This window comes from Cariama cristata, unplaced genomic scaffold (genome assembly GCF_000690535.1).
Source record: "Cariama cristata isolate BGI_N322 unplaced genomic scaffold, ASM69053v1 scaffold39392, whole genome shotgun sequence".
NCBI lineage: Eukaryota > Metazoa > Chordata > Aves > Cariamiformes > Cariamidae > Cariama > Cariama cristata.
This window is the reverse complement of record NW_009604125.1, coordinates 57,835-81,666: the sequence shown is the minus strand read 5'-3', so window position 1 is coordinate 81,666 and position 23,832 is coordinate 57,835. Positions and strand designations below refer to the sequence as shown.

The following is a 23,832-nucleotide window of genomic DNA, read 5'->3' as shown; positions in this document are numbered from 1 at the left end:
CCCTTTTTCTTCTTGCTGTATTACATTGGCTTCCTTCCAGACTCTTTGTCTTATCTGTACTTTTACTCTCCTGCTTCCCTGAGAGTCTTTCCATCTGTTCTGAGCACATGTAGCATAATGGTCTATTATTCCTCTTTCGCAGGGTTTTGGCCGGTGAAATAACGTGTCTGCTCCTCTGTTGGCTCAGCCTAGCAACTCCTGTTGCAAGGTCTTGAGGAGGAGACTGGCTAATAAGTATTTATGTAATTATTGTCTTTTCTATATGTGTGTGCATCTGTTTGTGAAAGCTTCACCATTTTGTTTTCCCCCCTAACATTTTCCTGAAAGGATGGACCTCGTTTAAGTGAAAAGTTAATAACAATACTGGTTCCCACAGACATTTGAGGGAAACAAAATACTCCAAATGACAAATGACTTAAAAAACCCCAACAAACCAAAATGGAACATCTTGGAAAGTCCAAGATATTGGACTCGATGATCCCAGAGGTCTCTTCCAACCTAATTGATTCTGTGATTCTGTGGAAGCACCCTTATTTTAATATCATTTATTGTTGCAAGCTTCTCATAAACGTGTTTGTAGCACCTACAGTTCCAGACTGTGGATGGAATGTGGTGGTGTAAGAGCACCCTCCCAGTGTGTCTGAAGATCCCAGAGCCCTACTGGCGGAGTGGCATTGCACAGGCTGCAGGATGTCAAGAACCTGTGAAGATATTCCCTGCTTTAGCAAAAACTGTCACTGAAACACATCATGCGCTAGGTGCGGCATCCTTCCAATGAGACCAGCCTATTATGCACAATCTGCGTGTGTGCGATTGCGTGATTGCACAGCGTAAGATAGAATTGTCACATGCCTGGGCAGTAATACGGATGAGAAGGAAATCCAACCCCTGCTGTCTGTGTGCACCAGCAGAAACTCCAGGGAACAGTAGAACATCTTAGTCAAAAATCACACCTTAATAGACAGTAGGGTGATACTTGAAGAGCCTCAGCAACTTCAGAGACTTGTGACTTGATCATTTAGCACTTGCATTTACATCTTGTAATCTTCTGAGGGGTTTTGCTTATCACAGGTAGATAAAAAAGCGTGAAACTTGGTTATACGTCAGGGTTAGCCATGTCATCTGACCCCTGGCCAGTGAGTGAAGTACCTGTGCCGCCTGGTTTGATGAGACAAGCTGAGGAGTTTGCTGCTGGGTGGAGGAGAATGCAAGCTGGCGCTATCCCTCTTAGTCCAGGAGAATTTGACTTTGTCTGGCAGTCCTGGAGTTCAGACCTTGGCCAAAAGTAGAGGATATTAGTTCCCACTTATGAAAGGTCCCACCTGCTTTGCATTCTGCTTATCTTCATGTCTCAGTCTTGCGTCTTGTACACCTAAATGGCAGAGTGGGCTTGACTTCTCCATGATGCTCTCTGTTCACTTGAAGCCCTCCGTGTTCCCTGCAGGCAGCTGAAGACAACCTTCTTTGCCGTTAATGGCCGGGGCTGTGGCGTTGTGTGGTCATTGTGTCTGGCTTTGGTTAAAGAGTACAGATATTTTACACGGACACTGTGCAAACTGTTAGAGGGGAGTTGCCATGGTCAGATTCCCAAGCGAGGATTTAAGAAGGCAAAACCCGAAAGGAAATAGGCCATAACCCCTCTAAGAGGATTGTTTCCAGATATCTGCTGCCTCCATTTGGACAGGAGAGATACAGTCATTTGGTATAAATTGACTAGTGAGTGTGAAGGGGTAAGAACATTAGTTTGCTTCAGATATTCTCATCTCGTAACTGCAGTGAATGAGCCTATTTTAACCCATGACTGTACCTGTCAGATGAGTATCCAGGTTAAATCTTTATTATCAGTTACAAACACTATCAAAATTTGTCTCCACCCAGATGGTTTTGAATTTTCTTTCTCATTTTGCACTGTGCCTGGGCCAATGGCATCCTGGCCTGTATCAGCAATAGTGTGGCCAGCAGGACCAGGGTGGCGATCGTCCCCTTGTACTGGGCACTGGTGAGGCCACACCTCAAGTGCTGTGTTCGGTTCTGGGCCCCTCACCACCAGAAAGCCCTTGAGGTGCTGGAGCGAGTCCAGAGAAGGGCAACGAAGGTGGTGAAGGGTCTGGAGCACAAGTCTGATGGGGAGCGGCTGAGGGAGCTGGGGGGGGTTGGTCTGGAGAAGAGGAGGCTGAGGGGAGACCTGATCGCTCTCTGCAATGACCTGAAAGGACATTGTAACCAGGTGGGGGTCGGTCTCTTCTCCCAGGCAACTACTGACAGGATCAGAGGGCATAGTCTGAAACTGTGCCAGGGAAGTTCAAGCTAGAAGTGAGGAGGCCTTTCTTCACAGAAAAGGTAATTAGGCATTGGAATGGGCTGCCCAGGAAGATGGTGGAGTCACCGTCCCTGGAGGTGTTTAAGAGAAGACTGGACGTGGCACTTAGTGCCATGGTCTAGTTGACATGGGGGTGTTAGGGCAAAGGTTGGACTCGATGATCCCAGAGGTCTCTTCCAAGCAAATTGATTCTGTGATTCTGTATCGGTGACGCTATTTCTGTTTAAATTTAAGGTTTTTACTCCTAGATGAGCAGGTACCGTGACGATAAAACTCACTCAGTTGTAATGTATAACATAAGAGGAAGATGAGGGATGTGGGGAACCGTGCATGCAGTGAAAGCTAGGTGTGTTAGCCGCAGTCCAAATACTGCAGAGGTTTTGAAGCCCTCTCACATCAGAGAAGGGGAGAGCCAGAAACAGTCTGGGCTTGAACTAGAATGTGCTGCTTTGAGCAGGGACTTTCTTTGAAAACTAAACATAAATTTAGGCTGGAAATTACCTTGTAACAATTACCTTCTGGTAATTTCCAGACAATATGTTTCGAGAAGAGTCCTCTGCTTTAAGAAGTAGGACCAAGTAAGTTTATTGTGCTTCATGGTCAGAAGCTAATGATTTATTTGATAGTCTGTGATAAAAAGAGAGAATAATGTCCTGGATAGGAATTAGTATAATTGAGTAACCTGTTTATAAGTAACCTGTAACCTTTAGTAACCTGTTTTTAATTGCAAGATTCTTCAGTACAGAGGAGAATTTGAATAAAAAATGGAAAATATGATCAACTTAGAGATTCAAAATAGAATTTTTGTCCTGTTGGGAGTGACAATTATCTTTGAGCTTTCAGATGAGCTTTGGGCTTCTAGAAGGTACAGAAAGAGGATGGTATCAAGCAAAACAGTGCATGGATATTAATGGATACATAAAATACTTAATCAAGATGTCTACTTGATGTTTAGCTGCCAACATTATTTGAAGAGGTCACCTTGAGACAAACCAAAGTAGGGCTAGAGACTGTATTTATATATATGTCTATAAACAAACTAACAGCCTCGCTTATTTTGTTGAGACTTTGTGCCTCATGAACACTGAGAGCTGTCAGCCAGGAATGATTTCATTTTGTTCACTTATTCGTATTATACAAAGAATATAATATTATAGTATTAATTCAGTCTTAAAACTGGAAAATTAAAATCCATTTAATAAGTCAGCCATGTTTACAATATTTCTATTCTGGTTTAGTTTATATGGTGTAGCTGTTAACAGAGACTAGTTTAGCAGACCAAGCCTTATATGCATTTTACATAATCAAAGTAATTTAAAAAAGGTATTAAAAAATACTTTTCGTGTGCCTGAAGGTGCAATCTTTGAGATATGCATATGACTTTTGTGTTAGGAATGGCCAAATGTTAGCTCTCTAAATCCGTATTTAAAACAGCCAGCACTTCATTCCTTGTAGCACTCTTTACTGCTATATACACCAGTGACTGCGTGACAAACTGTGAACTCAGAAAGTTGTTACTTGGCCAATGAACCACATGAACTTGTGGGTTCTTGTCTGACATTCTGTCTCGGTGGAGTTCAGAAAACTGCCATGTAAGTAATTTTTAACCACCTTTTGTAGTATGGCTGACAAAACAGGGCACGTTGCACTTGCACTCTCTGAGTGTCTCAAGAAGAAATATCTTGATAAGCAATATAATGTTAGATCAGCAGCTTTGCTATCTCAGAATATTGTGCTTTTTTCTCAGAGCTAACGTGTTATTACCTGCTACTCCTGTTTTTTCTATTATTCTGTTACGTTGTTTTCTTACACAGTTTCTTTTTAAATCTTGTTTTGAGAATCTCATAAATGACTGGAAAAGAAGAATAAGGAGGAAAAATGTCTCTCTGTTGACAGAGCTTTTTAAGCTCCTTGGTACATAACCCAAATCTCTATCAGTAATTCTAAACAACTGTTGAATTTTTGCAACAGATTTCTTCTTGAACTTCTTATTGATAATCTTTTATTACATGAATGATTTTGCCGTCACTAAAACTTAGTAGCCAACTGCTAAATCAGAGTCTGTCTCTATAATGCAAGTCTGGTAATTCTGCACCTCTGTAAAGGTGTGTTTTGCTAAAGGAGCAGCAGAAATGGGAACTCTCCTGTTTCACTTTCTGCGGTCCCTGCCATGGCTGAGCATGCTGTTGGCAGTTACTGGCAAACTTGCAACGTGTTCTGTGTAGATGTGGCAGTATTCCCGCTCATCGCCCAGTGTCATCCTGTGAAAGCTGAGGACATGTTGCAGAAATGTTAATTGTCATGGAAAACATGAAGAGCTGAAATCCAGAGCATGCTTAAGGAGCCCGCAGCAGGGCCAGATCTGTGCCCATCCAAAGCCTTGCTTCCTTGACAGCTCCATGCATCTCTCATGGTAAACATGGGTTACTGATGTGCTGCTGTGATAGACTGGCAGACTTGTAACCTTAGGCAATCCCTTCGCATCTCTTTTTTGCTGTGATTCTGGGGCAAAATATGCTGCGTTGCAGGTCAGTTTTTGCCTTGGGCAAATGAGAGGCCTTCCTTTGCAATGAAAATACATGTGGTAAATATTTCCAACGGGTAAAAACCATGGCTGTTCTTCTGATTTTATTTCTTTTTATATCAAGGTTTCATTCACTTGACATATATTTAGGCTCAGATAGAAGGAAATATGCAGTCATTTTCTGGCATTTTTATTAAAATGCATGGGGAACGGAGGGCTTTCCAGTTCCTATCCATCTTTATTAAATTCCCAACTAGCTGCAGTGCAAAGGTCCATTAAGTTCATGGTTGTTCCTAAAGATGGCATAATAGGTCTTATTTATTATCACCCTACTAATGGGTGTCCAGATCAGGAATAATGTGAACAGCCTTTTTTATCCTGTTTTTGTATATTCAGGAAATACAACAGCTGAGAGAGGAGACATAAGGAACAGTTGTTACGAAAAATTTGTGAGCACCTCAGTCAGCAACTAGAATTCATTTCCATGAAGAAGGCACTGCACTGTACTGCATATGTTACCCTGTATCTTCAAAAGTAGTATGTGTGGTAAACAGCATTCAGTTATAAACATTGTTGCGCTGAAGTATTGCTCATGAGTCATAAAGACAGAAATTCCATTTTGATGAGGTTTTTTCCCAAAATGGTATCTTGAACAAGGATCTAAGATCCAAAGAGTTGCAAAAGCACATGAGATAGGCTTTTAAACCAATGGCAAGAGAAGCATTTATGTCCATTTAGAAAGAAATTACCCTAAAAATCTTTATCTAGAACAAATGATGCTGTAGGTCTCTATATTGTGTGAGGTGGCTCAGCGTAGTCCTTGGACTGCTAGTTTGCTGTGATCCAAGCAATGATAGTTTGTTTTAAAAATAGTATAGAAGAATTGTTTCTCCCGTAGAGAAGAGGGGAAGAATTTGGAGAAAGCATGTACTGAAATCTTCCACCGTTTACCCCAAGTTAGGTTGATCTGTCTCATCTTCCTCTCTTTTCCTCCCTCACAGCTGCCGCTTATAGAGAAAAGCATCTTTCATTGTTATTTCCAAAAGTATAATTGCATTGTGGAAATTAGGTTCAGAAGACTTGCAAATTTTGGGGAAAGCTGGAGTAATCTATGAGAGAAGTATTAGTCTGACTGTAAAATGTAGCTGTGATAAAGTTCTAAGAAAAAGCAGAAGATAATGTAGATGTTATAATTCTTGGTATCTAGATTTACAAACTGTGTAGAACTTGCTGTAAAAATCTGGTAGTTTCTGGAAAATTACTTGGGATAGACACCTTGCAACAAATGTTTTATTTCATCTATGTGTTAGACTTTCAGTATTCAGTTATGAAATGGATGTTGGATATGTTATATGCTGCGTTTTTAAGAAATATATTTGTGTTAGAGTTGTAGTTCAGGTCACGAGTGCACTCTTGAAGTGAACTTCTTGGCCACTCTTTCTTACCACATGTTAATTCACCTTGTGGAGTCTCTTGGACTTCCACTTCTTTCAAAAAAAGGTGCTCTGCAGAAGTGCAGCAAATGTTCTCCAGCTGCTGATGGGTGCTCGTTCCTTGGGACAAGACTAAACCTAGCATGAGTAACACTACCAAAAATGCCTAAACTGTGGATACTGGACACTCTGCACCAACCATTTTACTCCATGAAACTTTTTTTACTGGGCTCCATTGCTTGCGAATGCAATTCTATTCTAATAATATTGATCTCCCGCATTAGCGTGTGCAGACAAAACATCCCACCTGAGAATCAAAAGAAAATAATGGGTGATTAGAAAATCCTGAGATACTGCATATAAATCCCGTGGTTGACGTCGAGTGAAGGAAATAGTTAGGCATGCAGAAATAAGAATTTGGATTGGCAAGGAAAGGAAAGGTCCTTTGTCAAAAGGTGAAAGTGCCTCTCCCTCACCCTTTCCAAACCTGGCACCAAAAGGGCTTCTGCTAGTGATGGTTGCAATTCCTGAACACATACGTCTAGGCGAACATACATGCATACATACACACCTATATCAAGATGACACTAAGGCTTTACATGCCAAATGGGGTGCAGTTCACCTTGGCTTTCTCAGATTCGCTCACTGCTTCACTGAAAGGTCAGGTATACACTAGCGCTGGTGCGTGGGAAGTGGAGACTGTGTGTGTCAACAAGCGCGAAAGCGGTGGGATGTTGATAGTGAGATCAGCTCAGTTGTTTTCTGAAACGTCATCCTCAGTTTGTTTTGGTGTTCTGTAACTCCAAAAGCTAGGTGTGTAAAAATGGATTTGAGAGATTGCCATGCTGATCTGGTAACATCCTGGGAGTAGGTATTGTGCCTGTTTGCATCCATGCCAGGTCAGCCCCATCCTTGCTCCGTGCATCAGAACACTATTGTTACTGAGATTGTGCTGGAGTAACGGAAAGGGAAATCTGTTTATTTACTTGAGGCTTTATTAGAAGTCATTAATGAATAATTAATTCTGAAGCAGCATGAGCCAGGAGAGAATCTATCTTACTCTCATTCTTTTTTGCTCTCTGACAGCCGTGTTGGTTTGTGGGTACAGAGGGAATAAAATGTAAAAGCATTCTTTGAAGTATCTGGTGAGGACTGTGTCCCCTTGGTTTATTCAGGGTTGCTGAGTATAAGGTTGTTTTTCATTTTGAGAGGAGAAATCCACCATGAGGAAAGTGTTTTACTTCATCACAAATTCTCATTTTTCCTCTGAAAAGTTATTTGGATGGAAAAAAATTTGAAGAGCCCTCAGAGAAACTAATTTAAAAATTATTTCCTTTTTTGTCTTATTCAAATTGCTGTCTTTCAAGCCTGTAAATGTCTGTGTGACCTAATCTAAATGTGGACCCTTATTGTTGGGTCTGCAGGATTAAGAGGAATCAGGACAGGTGCAGAGAGTTGCATGCACAACACTTCTGATGTGTTACAGTGGCTCTTATTCCTTGGGGACAGAAATAACCCTCTTGATCATTTTATATGTATGTATAAATCATAGCTGCCAGTACTTTGCATTGTTTGTATACACAAATACATAAAATGCAAAATATCGATAGCCATGATTTAAAGAATTTTCGGCAGATTTTTGTTTTATTGAATTGGTGGCTGTAGTGAGTGTGTGTGCATGCATGTGCAAGAATATTAGGTGCATATAGAATATATTTTATTTATATTTCTATAGTTAAAACAGAACCAATGAGCAGCAGTGAGATTGCTACTACTACTACCACAGACGGGTCTTTAGACAATTTCTCAGGATCAGGTAAGGAATAAACAAAGGTTTTAAGCTCAGCATTTTTTCATTTACTATTTTCTTATCCCATGTGGTCTAAACCTGTGCACAGCTGTTAAAAAGCCTTGTGCACTTTGCAGCTTATGCCAATTTCTGTTCATCTTACTCAGACAGTGCAAGTCAATAGGAGTTTTCCCCAAGTAGGGAGCATTACAGCATCGGGCTTATTAATGTCCATTGGTGTCTTTGGTGGGAGTCTCACGAGGGAGTATTCTGGCCCAGAGTAATTACTCTTTTGTTTTCTGTAAGTAAACATACCTGCCTCTGTGATTAGTGTTGTGATTGAGGGTTAGGTCTTCCTCATTTATTTTAATTTATTATTATCAAGGTACTCATTCTTTTGTCAGGCCTTTTTTCTTCCTGGAAGCCAAAGACATCTTAGCTTCTAACATAGAGGAGGCAAACACTGTGAGAGAATCCTAAGATGTTTGCGCAGTTTTGCATACCTATGGATTAACTGTGGTATTCCTAGCACATCATTTTTATGGTGCAAATCAAATAAAAAAGGATCTAATACTATGTCGTGGGATTATATTTCCAGACTAGCAAAATTTGACATCTCGCAACCAGTCAGGCTCCAAGTAGCCAACCTTTTTTTGGTCTTGTCACAGGCTCCATTTTCCGCGCATGCTGTTGAATATGAAAGTATCAAACTTCAAAGCCATAAAAGGGTTTCTAGAGTATTTTAAATCTGTGAAAGAAGAAAAGCTAGTGTGTTTAATAGTAGCTACATGCATTGTGTGATCTGACTAAAGGTCAGACCGTAACATTGACGTATCTGCAGCCTCACAGACCACAGAAAAGAAAAACTATCATCAGGTGTGGAAGGCACGGAAAGAGATTCCCTGCTTCCCTCCATGTTTTGCGGGTGCTCCTGGAGTGTAAAGATGATGGATTTTCCCTGTAGTTGGCCAGGAAAGGGGTAGCTGGCGAAGGGTAATTATCCGTGCCTTGTTTATTTCCAAGTACTTAGCAATAGGGCCTGTTGTTTCTCTGGCTGTCTGATTTTACAGTAGCCTCATAACCTGCTGCTGACCCCTTCTTGGCAAAGGCTTCAAAAACCCACCTTGGGGCCTAGAGAAGAAATGGCACCCAGACGGTAACCAGAGAGGGGAAGGACTCCCGAAAATAACACCCAGAGCAGAGCAGGCTGGCATATCCACCACACTCTCGGCAGCACCCAAAAATACCGAAAGAAATTGGGATATGTTGGTGTAAAGCTCTGTGTCAGCAGCGGCTGGGCTGCCAGGGGAGAAGCTCACTGTTTAGCCCCCTAGGCGTAAGTGTTTCACTTAAGAACATTTGCGCATTGGCCATCTTTATGCAATACTGACTGTTTCGAAGATCTGAAAGCATTTTAGAAAGCAGATAAGAAGGGGGAGAAGAGAAGGAAGTGTAATGTGGTAATATATCATCTGTATTATGGAATCATTTTTTTAAAAAAAGAGGCACGTGCTCTGAAGCTGGCCATATGTTTTCAATCGAGGCACACATAAAGCTCCTTCATAAAATGTAGGTCTTAAAAATTCTAAAAGTTAATAAAATGTTGCACTTGAGATATCAATAATCCTTTGAAAATATGAAGGGAAATGTTTCCATTAGGAAATAGGTTGTTTGCATTGAAAATGTTGTCTGTGTGCGAGCAAAGAATAAACTGTTGCTCAGGAGCTGTACAAAGGGGCAATTTAGTATTTGAGATTTGTAATCAAGATTTTAATGTTAAGCATTCTTGTATAGTTCCTGATAAAATATTATTTTCTCTCTAAGGTATCAATGATATTTGAATTTAATTAAAATCTTGTTAATACACTGAAATTCTATTAGGAAAAATAATATTTATCTTTGGTGTGTGTATTTACACTTCTGTGTGCTTTCTTTTCTCCTTGGTGCAGCAATTGGAAGCAGTGGTTTCAGCCCAAGACAAACACACCAGTTCTCCCCACCACAGATTTACCCTTCCAAGTATGATATCTTTTAAAAATAATAATAATAGTAGTAGTAATAATAATAACTGAAATAGGCAGATTTTAACCTCATTTAAAATAATAATTGGGTCCATCTGTTAAGTCATAATTTAAACCACAGCAGCTTCTAGGGAAAAGACCATACTTTTTTTTAAATGCTAAGAATGTATTTGAAAAATATTTGAGAAGTCCTTATTTTACTTCTTCTTTTATTATTGATTTCTTATTGTTGTTTTGTCGTTGTCCTACAGTTTCTGTTGCCTAGCACAGCCTATGATTATGTGTTAACGAAGTAGCAGGAGTATAATAAGGCTAAAAATAAGTACACACATGTTTGTCTAATGCAGTGTCTGTCCTATTTTCTGTCATTTGTAATCAATAGCAGACCGTACCCACATATTCTTCCTACCCCCTCTTCACAAACGATGGCTGCATATGGGCAGACACAGTTTACAACGGGGATGCAACAAGCTACAACTTATGCCACTTACCCCCAGCCTGGCCAACCGTATGGAATCCCTTCATATGGTAAGAAGTCACATCCGTGTTATTTTATTCCTAAGGTAAATGTTTTTTAGATCAAGATTATGTGACTCTTGCGTTCGTACTTAGTGGGATGGCTGTTCTCTCAAGCATTTCTTCTGGAAGATTGGTTAATTTCCCCATAGGAATGAATGATGCTTAATTTATGTATTAAAGAGCTAAGAAGCTACTCAAGAGGATGACTCTGTTTTGGGATCAAGGACAGAGATTTGTTAGGTTTTTAGTGGTGATATAAAAAAAACCCCAGCACTGAAATGGGGAAAGAGATCTAGGGACTTCCGTTACACAGGCACAGCTCCTGGTGACTTGCCTGAGGAACTCTACTGTCCAGCAATGCAGTAGGGTACATCGGTGCATAAAGGTCTGACTTTTAGCTGATCCAGATTACTGGAATCCAAATGAATCAATGAAGCTGTGCTATAAAAAGTGATTCAAAAAGACCCCCACCTGAAAAATCTCACTCTCAAATGTTTTAAAACTCCCTGGAGGTGAAAACTGAGGTAGATTGCCACTAAAGCTGTGTCTGCTGATGAAGGAGATACTACTAAGTAGCAAATATTTCCAAAAAAATTTAATTGAAAAACAAGCTGCTGTAGGTGAGACCATTTTGCTGCCAGACTGTCTGCTGGCAGACCACGTAGCAGTTCGGCAGCAAGGATACATTATTAGAAAATAGGTCTTACATTCCTCTGGGGGGAATTTATTAAAACTATACAGTCCACATGCTTTTAGCAGTATATTTTGTAAAGATACATTCAGGTAATGCAAGTTTTATACCAAAAGGACAGAACTCACAGTACAAGCTGTGCCCCTTAAAATCATTAAAACTTTTAAGTGCAAAACTGGTGAATCTTTCATCCTGAAATCTGCAAGTTGAAATCCACTGGGTCTCAGGTGTATCCTACAGCAATTATTGTGAACAGTAGGTACAAGAAATAGATCATTTCTCATTATTCTTATTTCTTATTATTATTTCCCCTTACTTTAAAAAAAATGTTTCATTAATATATCATCAATAGTTATGATCCAAGGAAGCATTCTTCATGTGGCTACAGCCTTGATTACTTACTGCCAAAAATATGGTTATAAACATGAATTGGATGTTTCAGTTTCAGTTCGAATCCACATAAACTTACAGAAACAAAATACTTTAAGGATATTTAAACTACATTTTCAGGACTACAGAGATGAGGATTCTTCCCACCACCACCACCACAAGCTCATGTGGCTGATGAGAGCTTGTCTGCTATTTCCAGCTGGATCAGGTGGTGTCAAAACATATGACCCCTTTCCCCACCATGCTTTTCTTGACCTGTTTCTCCTGCAAACGCCTCATGTTCGTACTTGGCTGGCTGTGATGGCTTGGGCAGCCCAAACAGTGACTTTTTTGGTTTTTCACTTGGCTCATCTGCATGAAATCCTGACCTCACTGAAGTCAACTATCAAACTCCCACTGACTTCAGCAAGGCCTTGATTTCACTACTTGAGTTTAACTGTCTCACCGTCGTCAGAGCTATAACTGAGAGTTGCTTTACTTGGCAACTGCCTATCGGGGGTTAAAATGCCTGGCTGTTCTTTTGTTTTGTTTTGTTGTGTTTTTTTTTTCTGCCCAGTCCATCCCCCTTCGGATAAATTTGCCTAATATTTTACATTGCAGAGCTTCTTTTGACCACTGAAACCCTCAGCTCCTGAGCCAAGTGGATTTTAAGGCATTTTGTTCTTTTCAGACAGTGCCTCGTGACTGGGGCTAAGGTGTTCCTCACTGATGTACTTTGTAGGAGTAATATTTCAAAACAAATAACTATTAAAAAGTTTTGAGACCTATATATACTTTTGCATATTTAAGGCACATCATATAATCCATGCTCCCAAAATAAATTCTGTGGGGAACACTGGGATGCTCATTTGCAACAGGCAAGAACTGAAGCCTTGTTCAGAGCCAAAATTCTCTTTGGTCTGCAGCTTAGACCCCATGTACCCTCTGACTTGGCTTTCTCTTGTGCAGGCAGAGAGCTTCCAGCAGCTACGAAGAGAGGAGACTTATGGAATAGGTGAAAGGGAAAACTCTGAGTTGGAGTGGGGGGCTTCTTGCTTTTTGTTTCTTTACTCTGCGGCTTACTGGGAGAAAAAGTATTCATAGTTTTCCATATCAACCTCCCTCAAGTTTTCTCCGTAGGGCAGAGTTTGGGAAGGTGCTGTCTCGAACGCACCTCTTGCCTCTTCATTTTTCCACTCCTCCACCTCCACCATGCAGGCAGGAAGCGGGGTGGCAGGGAATGCCATGGACAGCTGCCTGCCAGGGGCTCCTGGCTCTGGTTCATCTGCAAAGCCCCTGAGGAGGCTGGAGAATTTCCTGAAGCTCCCTCCTTCTGCCTACCTCGGTACCAGCACCTAGCAAAGGCTTTGCTTCCCAACTTCTTTTCTTTCCAGATCCTGGCAGTCCCCTTATGTTTTCTCACTGTCCCTTCCCACTTCCTTGCATGCCTTAGGCTTGGGAGAAGGAGAAGGGAGCATCAAGGTTTGATGAGTGAAGGGCTTCTGGATGAGAGCAGGTCGGAAGAGTAGGTCCCGGGAGAGGAAAGGCTCTTCACAGCATGGAGGTTTGCAAGAGGGCATGTCAGTGCCAAGTTGTCTTCACTCAAGTGGCATCCTCCTGCCGCTGCCTTTGATCATCTCCTCCCACTTCATCTGAGTTGAATCAGGCCGTTAAAGCTGGACTAGAAATTTAATGCTTGATTTGGCTAAATTTTCTCTAAGCAATATTTAATCAGTGTTTCAGAAGTCCTTAAACAGACAATGAATAGAGATCGTTGATACCAAAACAACCATAGCAGGAGTTTCCCCTTGGAAATGAGGTGTCAGATTTGTCATTGGGATTGTTTAATTGTAACATGAAACAGAAGAAGGAAGTAAGCATCACGGAAAAACAAGCAAACAGGGTTAGTCTGGCAGTTAGCAGGTCTGGCAGAAGGAATTAAGGGTAATTAATGACAGCAGTTGGAAAATAATGATTTAAATGGCAGAAGAAAATAGGCTACCACTTGTATGTAGGGAGATACTGAAGTTTTGCAAACACAGTAGCTTCTCAGCCCTCTCCTACCTTCAAACATTGAATATTGTTTTAAAAAAAAAATCCAACCAGGAAATGGACTTAGATTAACAGTCATTTTCAAAGGAAAGTTATTAATTCACACTTTGTTAATTCAGTTCAAATAATGGGGATTTTTGAACAATGAGGTATCAGTGAAACCTAAGAGTATTGTATTACTTTTCCATTACTTTGGCTATAATTATTTTTAAATGGTAGTTCGTGTTGGGAGAACCTTATAATTAAAACTAAAAGACAAAGACTGAATTGCATGCATTCCCTCAGTGCTTCACTTGCTGGTGTTTACTTGCTTGCTGCCTTACAAATTGGGGGAACAATCACTGAAGTTGGGCAACCTGTCATTCGTTTAATTGGACTTTGGATTCTTTTATTGCTAAATTTGGAAATGAGTGTGTAATGTGATGTGTAATGGATTTCCCTGTCAGTGCAGATTAATGACTCTCTGCTATGTTCTTCCCAGTTTGGGAGATTGCTTCAGGAATAATTCCTGTCTATTACGTGTTTATTTGTTAAAAGACTAAATGCCTCCTATAGTGTTTAATTAGCTTTGAAAATCATCATTGCACTTAATACTGCTAGTTCTCTTTATCCACTTCTAATTCCTTAGAACGCCATTGAACTCGGAGCTGTGTAAATTTCATATAGGAATATTATACAATGCAAATCTCAGTTGTCATTAATGGGTCTATGGCAGGAGAGCTTGGCTATGCTATGCTTCATTAAAATCATATAAAGTTGCTAATCTGCCTCTGTGAAATGTCATGAATATATGGAAAAGTTAGCTTCTGGCAGGAAAGGAAAAAAGGAATAATGCAACTTCCTGTTCATGTATAAATTTCTTTTGCAGTTATTGGAAACACAGTGTTGAATTTAACCTCTCCCTCGTGAACTTCAGTTTTATGTGTGCTCTTAGACTGCCGTTACCCTATTCATTTGTGCATACTCTCGATATTGGTTCTCTCATGCATGCAGTAGTAGGTATATGTTAAAAATGCTGTTAATTAAGTGATTTTATTTTCCATCCCTGTTTGAATACGAACAAATAGATTTGCTGTCACTAACTGATTTAGGTGCATTGTGGGCAGGCATCAAGACAGAAGGTGGATTGGCACAGTCACAGTCACCTGGACAGACAGGATTTCTAAGCTACGGTGCCAGCTTTAGCACACCTCAACCTGGACAGGCTCCCTATAGCTACCAGATGCAAGGTCTGTATAAACAGATATTACCATTAATTAGATACAGTTAATGCTGTGTGTTTTCTTTCCCCTTATTTCTTTACATTCCTAGGATAAAAATGAATGTTTGCCTGAGCATTTACCTCTGATTTTATTGCAGTCGGAGCTGAAATGATGATTGTCTTTGCTGAGGGCAGCAACGGGCCAGCTCTAAGCAGTTTGGAAGATCCCTGCTTCATTAATTTTTAAATAGTGAAGTGTTGTAGTGTTATTACAGTAAAAATGAATCTCTGAATAGCCATAGTTTAACAAATAGTGAATGTGAGAAAGCGAGTCCTGGACAATGTGTCAGGATTATGAATTTAGGAAGTGCCAAATATAATTTGACACCTGAGTGTGTTCGGGGAGGGAGAAGAAGATAAAAATACCTACTGCAGCTGTGGAGGTAGCTAAGTAACAATTGAAGTCTGTTTCTTTGAAGTCTATTTAAAAGCTGTAAGTCTTTGTACTTGCAGGCTGTTATTATCAATTATATTTTGTAGCCTCACTTGCCTGTTTACTTCATATCTTTCCACCTTGTTCTCCCAATTCCTTTTTCCCCTTCTGTATCGGGAAGTCACTGGATGTGCCTGGTTCTGGATTTTCACCACTTTAAGGGATATTTTAAAAAATCTTTGTTTACTACAGATAGCTAATTTTGGATGTCTGCTGCAGGACTTTTCACCCCTGAATTTGACAGTTGAAATCAGGTGTGTTGCAGATTTTAGAATTGTTGAAATAAATGATCACTCATAAAATTGGACCACATTTTAAAAAAGTTTAGCACCTCTCTTTATTATTGTCACGCTCCATTTAAACTGTGCGTCATCATGTAAATGCTCCATGAAATGTCTGGAGGCAGGAGTGCTTTCAGAGACCAAGTGAATGGGGGTTTTGCTTTTGTTCCATGGCTTTGAGGGTATATATTGATCCAGTCCTTCGCTTGGACACAAGAGAGATGTTTTTCATTGTTTTTTGTTTTTTTTTTTTAATCCCCTTTTGAACTGTGTCTTGAGTAGCTCCATAGGGCAGAAATGATCATCTGACATCTGAAGTATTGCTTGCTTGTAATGTGCTCTTGCAAGAAAGAGGAAGAGTAGTATGCAAACTTCCATCTACGCACTGAATAGTGGTGGTCTTCTACTCATCAGAGTAAATATAACTATAACCAGGTTATTGGTTTTGCTTTCTGCAGATAGCCACACTAAAAAAACCAAACACACGTTACCCCTCCTCCCTTGGAAAAAACCCTACCTTCCTGTGGGAGAGAGCTCAAAATGCTTGCCAGCAGCAGCTACAAGAAACTCCTGGATCAACATTCCAGCTTTTAAGGAACTGATAATTCGTGGTCGCTAGGAAATAGAGTTATTGAAAAATCATGTCTGCGTTGCCTATAATTTCTATTGCAGTAGTGCCTTTGTGCCACAGTAATGTATTTGGATCCTGTTGTGCTAACTTAGAAAGCCAAATGAAGATACAGTCCCCACAGAAGTTGGAGGCTAAAATGAAACACACAGGCTAGGAGGGCCTAATATAACAATAAAGCTGACACTGTTTAGGCATAATAAACAGTCATCATCCCATATTGGTTATCTAACAGCTCTGAAGGTGGGGGTTTTTGTAAGATATATAGCAGAGGGATGTCAATAAAAAGGGATTTTAGGGAGGACAGTGAAATAGTTTTGCAGGTATCTATGGGAAACTCGTTCAATGGAGGGAGGAAAGGAGGACCAGCATGGGATAACGTGAGAGAGTGCTTGCTGGAAAATTTTAAGAGTCAGCAGTGATTTCTGGCATTAGTAGAGCAAAGCTAGGACTCGGACAATGGACTACATAGAGGTCTGTCATAAAGGGTATTGCTTTGTTTTCTGCGATACGCAAAATGTGTGTAAGATCAGAATTGTCAAGATAGTGAAAGGATGGTGGTTGTCAAGAGGTGGAACAGGAAGATCTTGGCCAGCATTTCAGCTGTACAGATTGAAAGGCAAGGATCTAAAAATATTCTGCAAAAGAAATGTGTTAAAGATGACCCAGTTGTGAAGCTCTGACGAGAGGAGGGTCAGAGGCATTGATTTCACGATAGCATTGTCTGCAGGGCTGAGGGAGGAGGAGGTCTGAGCCTGGGTTCTGCTCCAGCTGTGCCATGCTTGGGCCGAGAGCCCATCCATGGAAGGCAGCAGATCGCTGACAGTCTGGCTTGGGTGGAAGAGCCACAGGTCAGAGTCTGGGGGTCCCCCTGGTGTGTATGTCATTTCTGTTGTGCTCATGAATAGCACGGCATGTGGATGAGGGAAGGACTGGTCCCCTACAGAAACCTTAGAGACCATAAGAATGGAAATAAGGAGAATATTTCAAATGAAAATATTGGTGGAGTTGTTAGATGCTAAGGAGAAAAGAGTCACATTGCTGAACATTGACGGTACATATTTATACTATACATGAGAATATATGTCTTTTTAATGTTTTCATTAGGCTAACTTTTGAATTTGAAACAACTTTAAATTGACTTAATCCTTCCTTTTGATTGAACAGATGTTAAAAGTAAACAGGGACATTTGTTTCCCTTTCCTCATTTAATTTTGGAAGGAGAACCTATTCATAGTTTCAACTATTATTTAAGGACAAAATCGATTACGTTGACAGAAGATGGGGGTAGCGCTGCTGCTGTTCGGTTGTTTGTGCAGAAACCTCCAGAGAGGGAAATGAGTTTATTCTCCCTTTCCACTCTAGCAGTATATGAGCAGGCTGCAGCCTCAGCCTTGTCATAGCCTGCAATAGCCGTTCTTCATCTCCTGCGTGCAGCTGCTGAGCTGCTAAATGGAGATAATAGATCCCACAACCTACTTCACAACCAAGCGTTACATGACAGCGTGCTCAGGGCCCTGCTGGCATTCTTGCCTGCAATGAAGGGGATTTCCTAGCAGCCTTGCAGTTGCTGTGCTTGTGCTCCCTCATTGGAGTTAGCTCGTGCTCGAAAGCTTTGGAGTTATTCTGGTTCTCCTCCCTGGGGTGAATGTCTCCCTGCAACGTAAAGGCGCTGCCTCACTGTGCGTGTGCAGCCAATTAAGCCCAGTGCTTTTCTTGACCCTGCTAAAATTACAGCATGATTAGTCACCGAACAATAGCAGAGGGAGAGACTGCCAACTTTTGAAAATGATGAGGAAAATCGCTGCCTGTGACTCCTTGCTAAGGTTATTCTGGTAATTGGATTTTTGTTTGTTACAAATTTAGCATCCCTATAACAGGGGGTGCGGAGAGGAGAGGATGGGAATTGGACCTAGATGGTTCTGCCCCACCCCCCCGTCTCCCCACTCCCCTCCCCCTTACTTTAATGAGTATGTACCTTAAGCTGTTTTTCATATAGGTTGCTTCACAGATGTTGAAAGACCACTTACATGACTAATGGCTATGGGACTGGGCTGTTGTTCCGATATTGGCAGGGGTATCCGGATTGCTGATATTGGCAGGGTTATCAGGATTGCTCAGTGAGGATAAATGGTGTGGAGAAGGGCTGGGGGAAACGTCAAGGAAAGAGCTCCATTTGCAACTATCTTCTTGAGTATCCTTTGGTTGTGATAAAAGCGTGGCTTTTGCTCTGCACCCAAGCGTCCTACTGCTGGAAGGGTACTAGACCTGTGATGAGCACCATCATTGTTTTAGTTACCAAGGCTGTGATGTTTGAGAATATACTAACCAATTGGTTTAGGAATTAAACCATAAAAAAGTAAATGTTAAAGTATTTGGTTATTATTATACAGTATAAAAATATTGTGCTGGATAGCTAAGCGGTTACTAGGACAACAAGGGGGAGTTTGCCAAGGATTTTTAAACACTGTAGGCAACGGAAGAAACCTTTAGTTTAAATAGCCCATCTGGCCGTCTTAGGCTTTCCCAGGAGAACTGTGCTAAACTTCTGCCGCATACATTGTACCCTGATGATAGACATAGCCCATGGCAAGGAGACTGAGCTAGGAAAGCAAATGGACCTGTGTGGCAAATACACAGGGGAGGACGGCATCCCGCACCTCGCCACAGCACGGGGGTAGGCCGCGCGCCTGGAGCCTGCGCCCTGGTCCCAGCAGGGTCTGGCTGTCTTCCGACACTGACTGGGATTCCCAGCTTTAATGTGGGTCCATGCTCTTTGCAAAATAGACCTTTGACCTGCAATTTACAGCTTTTATCACATTTTCAAGCTACGTCACTGGCCAGCTTGGGGCAGTAAATCTCGTGTGTTTCGTAGAGATTCTTATTTTTGTGTTTGTTCAGCTAAGGTGGGGCAGCAGCTCTATGCTGTGCCGCAGCTGAGTATTTAAAAAACAAATGGCAAAATTAGAGTATTTTAGAAACAACTTGAGGCCAGTAGTTCTGGGTGGCCCACAGCGCTGTTTCTGAGAAACCTGCTTCATGTTTGTTACGGTCTAAGAGACCCCTACCCCTCCTCCGTAGGAGCCAGTGCTGACCACGAGATGAAAGAGAGAGATCTGCATGTTAGTATGCATGTGTCTTTGAGAGGGAGAGATGCTAGCTGGCATGTAATTACTTTTCTCATTTGCTCTTGCAAATTATTTGCCAAACCTTCTGTGGAAAGATAATGTATTCCTCAAAAAAAGTTTTTGTTTTTTCTTTTTCTTCTTATGAGAGGCCTTTTATATCTTTTTAGAATGGCTCAAACCATGCACCTATAAAACCTGTGTTTGAATGTATTACTGCATGACTCAGAAATAACTGCAGAAATAAAAAGAGACACAGTGACTTACATTCTTGCAGCCAAAGCACTCTTAGAAATAAAATAGCATTTCAAAGTTTTGCAATTTAAAATATTTTTCAGCTGTATTTTGGCTCTGGGGTTTGTTATAATAAAAAAGTAACATCTGTTTTCCAATTTTAAATTAAATTTAAAACAACATGTTTTTCTCATTAGTGCTGTTTATCTGTACTATCTGCTAAACTTGGATGTCAGCTCTTCTGCTGAAGTAATCTGATTTTAGTTCAGAGGATTAGTAGCATCTATCAACAACCACAGAGCTTTTGCCCTAATAGCAAATACAAGAGAAATGTTTACAGTCATTATCACATGTTAAGTTTAAGCTTCATCTTTTACTCCCACTGCTGTTGGACTTCACATCTGCTATTTTGAGGCTTAACTTGTATGTGTTTTTAGTAACTTTTGCAATCAAAGCATTTAAGTATTTTTCCTTCTGACTTCTTATAGCTACGATACCTATTGGTTTGGGGTTTTTTGTTTAAAAAAGTAAATAGCTCACAAATGCCGTTCAGGGGTTGTACTAAGCATGCAACCCTGCCTGCATTCCACACTGGAGTTGCAAGAAATGTCGGTTTTCCCAATGAGTAGCCACTGCATAGGATTTGGTTGTTAATTGGGTTGTGTCGGGTACATCAGAGGACCGGTGCCTCTCTGCACCTGGCTCCCTGTTGATTTCCATCCCTCCTTGCCTCCTTTGCTCACCTACAAACTTTTACTCCCAAGGTCTCAGTATATCTTTTCACTAAGGCGGGTTTCAGTAGTGAGGGAGGCTGTAAACAACCTGTGGGCTTTAATGCGAGCTCCTTGCTGGCTGGTGCTCTCCCGCTGGATGAGTTCAATAGGTTGCCTCGTTACAGACTTTCTGGTGGCTTATGTAGCTTCACCCTGTGCATCCCTATGTCTCAGCTGGTGGCTGTGTCACTCCTGGGTTATAACCAGTGAGGGCAAAACAGCTGAAAGGGGATTGCTGCCCTTTTAGTGGAACAGCTTCTCAGGTTAGGTATTAAACAAGAGCCCCATCTGTCTGTTTTTGGTGGCTCGTGAAGGGGGGAGGAGGGAGGTGAAGGCGGTAATTCACTCTCTGGGCTAAATTCAGTCTTGGGTTTCCCTTTTCAGAGAGGTACTTCTTTTCCGTTGTGTTATGCCCGGTAGACTCAATCAAAAAGGAAGGAGGTTTACGGCCCAAGGCTGTCTATGATTGATTAGCAAATCCTAATGGCTTCGCAGTCGGGCTGAGCTGTTTGGAGCAGGGAGTTACAGCTTTTGCTGTTCCTGCGAGGGGCTGAGGCTCAGGGAGAGGAGAGGACCCGGTTCTCAAAGGTGGTAGGAGAAATGGAGCCAGTGGGCTTCAGTGAGGGGAGACGGCATCTCTCGGGACAAGGCTCGCAGCTATTGTTCAACAAAAACTGAAAGTACAGAAACCCTCATTACTTCACAACTCTGGGCATTATTTGGAGGGGTGGGATAGCCAAATATTCAATCAGATCTGAGGTGGCTCCAAATTCCTGTCTAAACTTCAAGTTTTTATGGCAGTAAGGAAACACAGGGTGTAGGAACGATGAATTATCACTTTCCATGTATTAACACGTTGCAGAGCTGATGACAACCAAATCGGTCAACATATGGGAAATATTACAAATATGCCATATCCTTATGATATAATCACATGATGGAAGTTATTTTCCAATACTGTGTTTTAGTAATTCACATAATTTTTCATTTCGTTTCAGGCAGCAGTTTTACAACATCATCAGGAATATATGCAGGAAATAATTCACTCACAAATTCTACTGGATTTAATAGTTCACAGCAGGTAAATTTGTAAATATGACTTGAGGAAACTTTGACAAACTTAGAATTCTCATCCACTGAAAAAATGTAACCTTTAGATAGCTTTTTGAAATAAATTAGCATCCTTTCGACTTAAACTGATGTTTATAAATGTTTTTCTTCAATTTGTCATCTTCCAACAGTAGAACTAATTGCCTGGCATTGATGTTCTTATTCACACATCTTCAGCAGTGTGTCTAATAACCTATTTGTATGAGAAGACATACTAAATTATGTGTAATTTAGATTTCATTTTGCTGCCTCACAGTTTTAGATCCTATAGCATCCAGTCCAGGAAGCATAGATGCTGAAAGTCTGACATGTGTTTGTAGTTATATTTTGGAATTTATACTAAAAAGTAGCAAAACTTTCATGGACTCTTCAGTTGCTTTTTTGTCTTGCAGGAATATCCCTCTTATCCCAGTTTTGGCCAGGGCCAGTATGCACAATATTATAATAGCTCACCGTATCCTTCACATTACATGACAAACAGCAACACCAGCCCAACGACACCCTCCACAAATGCAACATACCAGCTTCAAGAACCACCATCTGGCATCACCAGTCAAGCGGTTACAGATCCTGCAGCAGGTAATTACATGGATTTTATGGTCCCTATGAGGCATGTTTTTGTGAGTTGAAAGGGGATTGAACTGGGGTTTTTTTTTGGTGTAGTCGTTGATTTTTTTTTTTTATTATTTCTTAATCCTGAACCTGTGGTACGTCTTGCACAGATTCTAACAGAAAATAGACAAAAGAAAAACCAGGTTCAGTAAAAGTTTTAAAGCTTGTGCAAAATACAAGTTGTTTGTATTTATTTGTGAAATGCTTGTGTTAAAAATTGTATGATATGGGGAAGTCTTTACACTAAACCAGAACCTGATGCTTTTAAACTCTGTCTTCATTAAGATAAACTCCTTTGATTATGCCTAAGTAAGACTGAAATCAAGAGGCCTTCAGACCATAGCCCAACTGTCCACTTGAAAGAGAGCTTTTGTGTTTTTGTCTTTCAGAGGATATAATAATGTTTGTAATGGGGAGTTGAAATTGCACAAGTGTTTCCATTTTCAGAAAAGATTTTCAGTGGCTTGTCCCTTTTCCCAGTCATTTTACCTTTCTTGCTGGAATTTGGCAGTCCTTTTCTAGTTGGGGTATTTTTTGAGCATTTATGCTGAACTGCTCCAAATGTTTTTTGAAATGAGGGGTGAAAAAAAAAACAACGTACATTTTTTAACAGTTCAAGCATGTCAGTAGTTAGTAGATGGCAGAAGTTTGAAATCTGTCAGAGAGAAAATCCGAGGTTGCGGATGTGTTTCTCAGTAATGCGGTAAGAAGCAGCTATGATTTGGCAATGTTATCAGGGGGAGTTTTGAAGTTTTGTTGGGAGAGGTTGGTTTTAGTTTTCTTGAAGTACTTGATGGGACTTTAATATAGTTGAGCTTTAATATGATATGAACTTTAATATAATTTGCTAGGACTCTGTTGCTTTTCTGCATGAGTGTGTACCTGAAGAAAATGTATGCAGTGTTGTCTCTTTTGATACATTTGCTGAAAGTAAGTAGGGAAGAGAATACAGCTAGTCTATGTATTTATATACACAAGATCACATGTGTGTGCAATGTATTTGAGAAAGGAATCTTTCTAAATACATGAATGCATATCAGAGTCTGTGACTTTTAGAATATATGGATGCGTATTGGAGTCTGCATAATTACTCGGCTTTTCACTTTAAGTTTTTGGTTTTGTTTTCTTGTGAGTTTGTTTTCTTTTTAAGTTGGAAGCAGTAATTTACATCCTCCAAAAAACGTGATCAACTTTTAGCTTTTATCAAGGTGCTAAAATTGAATTGTATTGTCTGAGTCTTGATCTTTTGCAAAATCTTTGCATGTATTTTTTTAAAGTAGTTGATCCTTCCTAAAAGCAATAGTAAAGACATACACAGAGAGAGGAGGTATATTTTTCCCAAGCTCAAACTTAGTGGCTTAAAGGCTGTCTTCCTATTTACATAGGTTTTTTGTGCTCTATAAGCATGGACTGAACTTTTCTATCAGTTCCTTTTTGAGAAGTCTTTCTTTTCTCCCTCAAATCTTCCACACTCTTGTTAAGAAAGTTTTGTCTAAAAATTTGAAAGAATTTGGTGGGCTTTCTCATGGATGTGTTCTGCACCTAAGCCCTCTTCTAGTTTATACTTTAATGTATTGAAAGCCGTATACTCATGGGTGCCCTACCACTTCTTGCTTGGACATTCCTTGGACGTGTGCATACCTTCTCTGGCATTGCT

At 40.6% G+C, this 23,832-nt stretch overlaps 1 protein-coding gene across 8 annotated transcripts in view; it reads left to right on the top strand.

Moving 5' to 3' along the window:
* The window catches only part of EYA1 (EYA transcriptional coactivator and phosphatase 1), an 83,150-nt gene that overhangs the window by 6,912 nt on the left and 52,406 nt on the right, over positions 1–23,832 (top strand). For 2 of the 8 annotated variants that reach the window (XM_009695441.1, XM_009695439.1), the window contains exons 2-7: positions 8,013–8,093; positions 10,016–10,085; positions 10,470–10,615; positions 14,825–14,947; positions 21,452–21,534; positions 21,956–22,142. In XM_009695441.1, coding sequence (XP_009693743.1) covers positions 8,013–8,093; positions 10,016–10,085; positions 10,470–10,615; positions 14,825–14,947; positions 21,452–21,534; positions 21,956–22,142 — 690 coding nt within the window. Of the gene's footprint in view, positions 1–5,428; positions 5,441–8,012; positions 8,094–10,015; positions 10,086–10,469; positions 10,616–14,785; positions 14,948–21,451; positions 21,535–21,955; positions 22,143–22,309; positions 22,319–23,832 lie in introns of all 8 variants that reach the window. The other 6 variants (XM_009695443.1, XM_009695444.1, XM_009695442.1 and 3 more) reach the window with 6 other exon arrangements.